This window comes from Mus caroli, chromosome 2 (genome assembly GCF_900094665.2).
Source record: "Mus caroli chromosome 2, CAROLI_EIJ_v1.1, whole genome shotgun sequence".
In the NCBI taxonomy this organism is placed as follows: Eukaryota; Metazoa; Chordata; class Mammalia; order Rodentia; family Muridae; genus Mus; species Mus caroli.
In genome coordinates this window covers 145,749,445-145,755,000 of record NC_034571.1, presented here as the reverse complement: position 1 = coordinate 145,755,000, position 5,556 = coordinate 145,749,445, and the positions used below count along the sequence as shown (strand labels likewise).

General features: G+C 51.8%; 1 protein-coding gene across 2 annotated transcripts in view; it reads left to right on the top strand.

Annotated features, from left to right (window-relative positions):
* Sun5 (Sad1 and UNC84 domain containing 5) overlaps window positions 1–1,167 on the top strand; it is a 14,173-nt gene extending 13,006 nt beyond the window's left edge. For both annotated transcript variants that reach the window (XM_021155554.1, XM_021155553.1), the window contains one exon: window positions 1,005–1,167. In XM_021155554.1, the coding sequence (XP_021011213.1) occupies window positions 1,005–1,148 (144 nt within the window). In that variant the 3' untranslated portion in view covers window positions 1,149–1,167. The remainder of the gene's footprint in view (window positions 1–1,004) is intronic.
* Window positions 1,168–5,556: the final 4,389 nt, after the last annotated feature.

The window sequence follows — 5,556 nt, the reverse complement described above, 5'->3', positions numbered from 1 at the left end:
CCTCCTCCTCCTCCTTCTTCTTCTTCTTCTTCTTCGTCTTGGATAGCAAGTGTGAACACTTAAGTACCCATCTGGTGGGGCTCCTGGCTCCAAACTTAAAAGCCTTTATCCTAGAAGCCCTGAGTCACACCTGATCTGGCTACAAGAAGGGAAACTGAAGCCTAGAGAGGAGGGAACTGGGGACAGACAGAAGCAGAACTGGATGAGCTGTCAACGGGACTTGTCCAAGTTTGGGGTCTAGCTAATGCTGGCCTGATCTCAACCTTGCCACAGATCTGAGCTCCAGGCCTTCTGTAATTTCCTAGGGGGTTAAAATATGCACTGGATTTTGGTTTGGGTTTTATAGAAGAATTGAGGAGTGAACCTAGGATCTCACATTGTTTGGCAAGTGCTCTGCCACTGAGCGATATCCTTAGCCCTCCTTTTTTCATTTTGAGACATAATTTTACGGTGTAGCTCAGGCTGGCCCCACCAGTAGCTGGGATTATGGGCCTGAGCCACCAGCCCGGCCATGCCTTTTTGCACTGGGCAGGGAGCTTGAGAATCACCATCTCCACCCACTCTGGGCACAGGAAATGGAAGGGACTAAGTTTCCAGAGAAGCCATGATTGCCAGGGGCTGAGGATCCATCCAGCCCCAAGAGCTTCTTTCATGTCCGCAGTAATCCTGGTGAACATCTATTAGCATCCCATCTTACAGAGGGGAAACTGAGGCCCAGAGGGGCACAGTGGCTTGCTGAGGGGCCCACAGGCAAGAAACTGCCACCGTCCCAAGGCTGAGGCATCTTCCCTACAACACTGTGTCTGTGCTTTCTGGCCTCAGCACCTTCCATCCCCACCCCAAATACTGAGTGGCTGTGTGGCCTTGGGGTGGTCTGTTCCCCTCTCTAGGACTCCATTCTCACACCTGTGAAATGGGAAAGTTCCCNCCCCCCCCCCCAAGGCCCCTCTGATGAGCAGAGCAGAGGCCTGTGGGGGAACTGCTACACTCTGGCTCTGTTCCAGAACCTGCCACCCAGGAGCTTTGCTGCAGTCAAGGTGAAGATCTCCAGCAACTGGGGGAACCCTCGCTTCACCTGCATGTACCGTGTGCGTGTGCACGGCTCTGTAACTCCTCCCAAAGACTCACACCTAGAGCCCCTATCCTAGAGTAAAGTGTATTATTCAGTCCGAGCCAAGTCTGAGTGTGCACGTACATGACTCCATGACCCTCCCAAAGACTCACACCTAGAACCCTTGTCCTAGAGTGTAGAGTGCACTCTTTGGTTCCAGTCAAGTCTGGGTGTCTTTGAGCCATGATGAAGTAGGGAAGTCTGGCTTGGGATCACCACCACGGGTCATTGATTGCCAGCCAGGCACACGGGCATCCTTCTAACAGCAGCCCTAACTGTCCCCTTTCTACATAGGAGGACAGTGACCGCTCAGAGTAATCAGGTGACTTATGGGAATTCAGTCAGCAAATGGTAGTCCCAGGAACAAACCCCCAAGCAATCTAGCTCCTGCCAGATGACATCTCTCTGGATTCAAACAGACCTCTGTCCCTACCTTACCTTCAGCAAGACCCCACCCTCCTAGGGCCTCAGTCTCCAGATCTGTACAATAGGGACAGGATGACAGCTATTTCAGCATATAAAGTGGCAAATGAGAGGTCCCAACCCTGCCCATCCTGTGATGTTTCAAGATCTTACAAACTGTCTGCCATGTGCTGCTGGGTAAGAGACATACCCACTCTGGACTTCATTTTTTCCAAGTCCAGATATACCTACCTGGTCCTCAAACTCCCTCTTTCACCTGTGTGTCCTCACCATAGCTGTTTAGTCTGCTCCTGTGCTAGCATTTACTTAAGAGCATACAGAAGCACTAGGAACAATACCCCACCGTTACTGTCTATTGTGACTCTGGCCATACAACCCCAGCCCACGTCATAACACAAGTGGATGCTGGGTGGTCGCTGAGGTGACCATCAACTTCTAGCTGCAGGCAGGCAGTAAAGACAAGCTCAGAGGGAAAGACTCAGAACAGGGTCCCAGGAAAATAGGAGTAGTGGCAACTGGAGCCTGCAGACAGACAAGGGCAGGGAGGTAAAGGCTGGCATGGGCCGAGCTGGACATTAGCATGGTAGAGAACTTGGAAGTGGGCTTGTATCAAGGGAAGGCACCTTGGGCAGCCCTGCCCTGCTGGAGATTCTGCTCCTGGGCCATGTGCCAAACCTCCAGACAACTTGGTTTCTCCAGCACCAGCCTCAGGGCTCTTGGGGTCTCCACAGTGGAAGGGACTTCTGGAAACAACTCTGACATCCCCCTGCCTTGCCCAGCAGTCAGCCCAGCAGCCAAAATTTGCAAAGCATTTTTCTGGCTCTTTTGCATTTCCCTGAAATAAGCTCCCATGTCTCCTGGGCTGGCCTTGAACTTGCTACACAGCCAACAATGACCTTAGACTTCTGATGCCGCTGGCTCTGTGTCTTGAGTGCTAAGATTACAGGCACTCCTGGTTTGTGTGGTGCTGGAGAAGGAACCCCGAACTTGGTGTGTGCTGGGCAGGCACTCTACGGGCTGAGCTACATCCTCAGCTTGGGTGCAGTGTCTGTGTATGACAAACACCTGGCTCTGTGTTAGTGTCACCTAATAATAGTGAGGCGCTCCAGCACCTTCTTGGTGGTCCCTCTGTGTCCTTCCCAGACAGACCAGGAACAGCTGGCCACACAGCTCATTGGATTTTCAACATCTTTTAACATGTCTTGTTTCATCTAAATTCTGCATTTTTCTTGGCAGGTTGAGTCCTGGCTGTCTTAGATGTTCAGGACTGTTGTCAGCAGGTCTTTACCCTCGGTGACACTTTCCAAAGAGTAATTCCTACTGATGGTCACCCCATTCACTTGTCCCCACCTTGGTTTCCACCCTCCTGGGGTTCAAGTTCAATCCCTGAGACGCTCTAAGTGGACACTCACATGACCCACAAACAAGCATCATCCACCATGTATGTGTTCATAACCCACCGATGAGGCACTTTCCAAGGTCAGTCAGCAAGCTGTGCTGTAGGTGACAGTCACCTGGGACCTGCCAGGGCCTGAGTTGCTTGAGGACACCTCCACAACTCCTCACAGTTACAGAAGATTCCAGGGAGTGGGGGAGCTGGCATTATGGAGCTGTGCAAAGAGAAGACAATAGCTTTGCCTGTTCCACCCTGGGGGGCAGCACATTGACTCCTCCCCAGATAGGAGGACACAGGCCACAGCCAGCAGACACTGCACTCAGCCCTGCCCAGGTGGCCAAGCTTGCTGACCCTTCCCTCCAGCACATTCCCTATCATCTGCCAAAGCCAATGGTCCAGGAGTGGAAGGTACAGGCCACGGTGCAGCTGGTGGGCCCAGCAAGGCACACGGGGTAGGCCTTTTGGGGGAAGCCTCTATCGGAGAAACAAGTGACCCCTAAGCCTCCCCCTGCCATCATTAGATCCTCACCTCTCAACCCACAAGCCTGATTCAGACATGTGTGGGCCATGAGCCAGGGCAGCAGTCAGGTGTCCCAAGACACTGAGACAGACCCGGAGGTATAGGACGCCAAGTCACCCCCAAGGCCCCCAGAGTGGCGCCTCTGATAAACCCAGATCAAGTCTCAGGGATTAAACTAATCCCCTTAATCTCTGGGGCCAAGCCAGTGTGAATGGAGCAGACTGAGACACACAGACTCCCAGACAGACAGGAGGTCCCTGGCTCCACCCTCCCCCCCCCCCCCCCCCCCCCCCCCCCCGTACTCCCTCACTGAGTCACCTTGAAGGTCACCCTCTAACTTTCAGTTTCCCTGTCTGGACCAGGAGATGATAGCTTTCTCCCCTTCCTGGTGCTGAGAACGGAGGCCCTGGGTGTGGTGTGAAAGAACTCTGGTGGCTGAGGTGGTGAATGGGCAGCTTAGTAGGACTTGGGAGGTGGAGGCAGGAGGATTGAGAAGTTTAAGGTCATCCTCAGCTACACAGTCAGCTCAAGGTCAGCCTGGGCTGTATGAGACCCTGTCCAAATTTGGTGAGTGAGCTGCCTTGAGCACAGTCAAGAGATGCCATGTCTTTGCTCTTCCAAATGAAGTCTGCATCTGAGCCTGCACACACCGATGATAGCAGGAAGTCCCCTCCCCACCACTTCTCCAGTCTCTGTCCCCTCCATGTCAGCTTTGGACAGAGACCCTGAGACTACCGGTTACCTGTCCATCATTCTAAGACCAACAGTGGATGGTCCCCACCATTTTCTTTCTCAACATTAGGTCCCAGGGCTTGCAGAAAACTCAAAACCCCAAGCTCTTCCAGCGACTGTGGTCACATGAAACAGCTTCTGCTCCCAGCAACCTGTCTAATCTGCTGTCCCAGGCCTGGACAGTGTGGGTCTAGGGTTTCAGGGTCTCTGGTTCTAAGGGGGAATGACTATGACCAAGAGAGATGAGCCTTCTGACCCTGGGGCTTTCCCTAGGTAAGGCCAAAGGAACCCCTAGCCCAAGTGTCCTAGGATAGCTGGCCTAGACAGGGAGGCAGGCAGGAATGGTACCACCTAAGAAAGGACACTGTGATGGTGCCACTGTGGAGGGCCAGGGTCCCTATCCCGTGAATGTGTGTGCCTAGGTGGACAGGCTGCTTGGGAGGATAGGGGTCTGTGGATTTTCTTTCCTGGTTCTGAGGTAGCCACCTCTCCTTTGGAGGGGTTCTGAGCTGAAGACTGGAGAGGAGTACCAGCCATTCCTTATTTAATCATCTGAATTACCAGGAGGGGCTCTCTCATTTTCTAGATGAAACTCAGAGAAGTCAAAACACCAGCCCAGTGTTAGCCAGTCTGTATGGAGAGCTGGGAGGACACTTAGTGAGTTTAACAGCAGAGATGAGATGGGTTCAGGGAGCTGCCTGGCCTGGGAGGTCAAGCCTGCTCCCAGGTTCTGTGTGTGAACCCTTAGCTAGGTCCCTTTTCCTCTGTAAGCCTCTGCTCTCCCCTGTAGAATAAAGGAGAGTCAAGCCACCCTCAGATGTCCACAACAGGGCAACCATATCCCCACTAGATACCATAGGCTAACAAATAAAAAAGCCTATGGTAAAGACTGGCCTGACAAGACACGCCCACTGTTGCAACCGTGGCGTCAATGTCACGAGAGTAACCAACCACCTTCTGGTTGAATTTAAGGTCCACTCCTCATATAGGTTGAAACCCATATGAGGTCAAGAATCTGTGGCTGGATAAGACACAAGCCCAGGGGAGAATGGACTGATAAGATTCTGCTAAATGGACCTCACATTAAACCAATGACTTTTTATATACATCTCTCGGCTCTCATTAGAGAAACTTCTTTTTGTGGTGGATGGTGATTAACACAGACTCTCAACTAATAATCAGCACTCAGGAACAAACACACCATAGAGTGCTTGGGCCTCAGTGGGACGTCTGCGACACACTACCGCTTCCACAATGAGACAGTTGCTTTGTTGGTTTGTTTTTCTTTTTTCTTTTCTTTGCAGGGGAGGTTGAAAGTCAATATAAAGTATTTAAAATATATATATATATATATATATATATATATATATATAT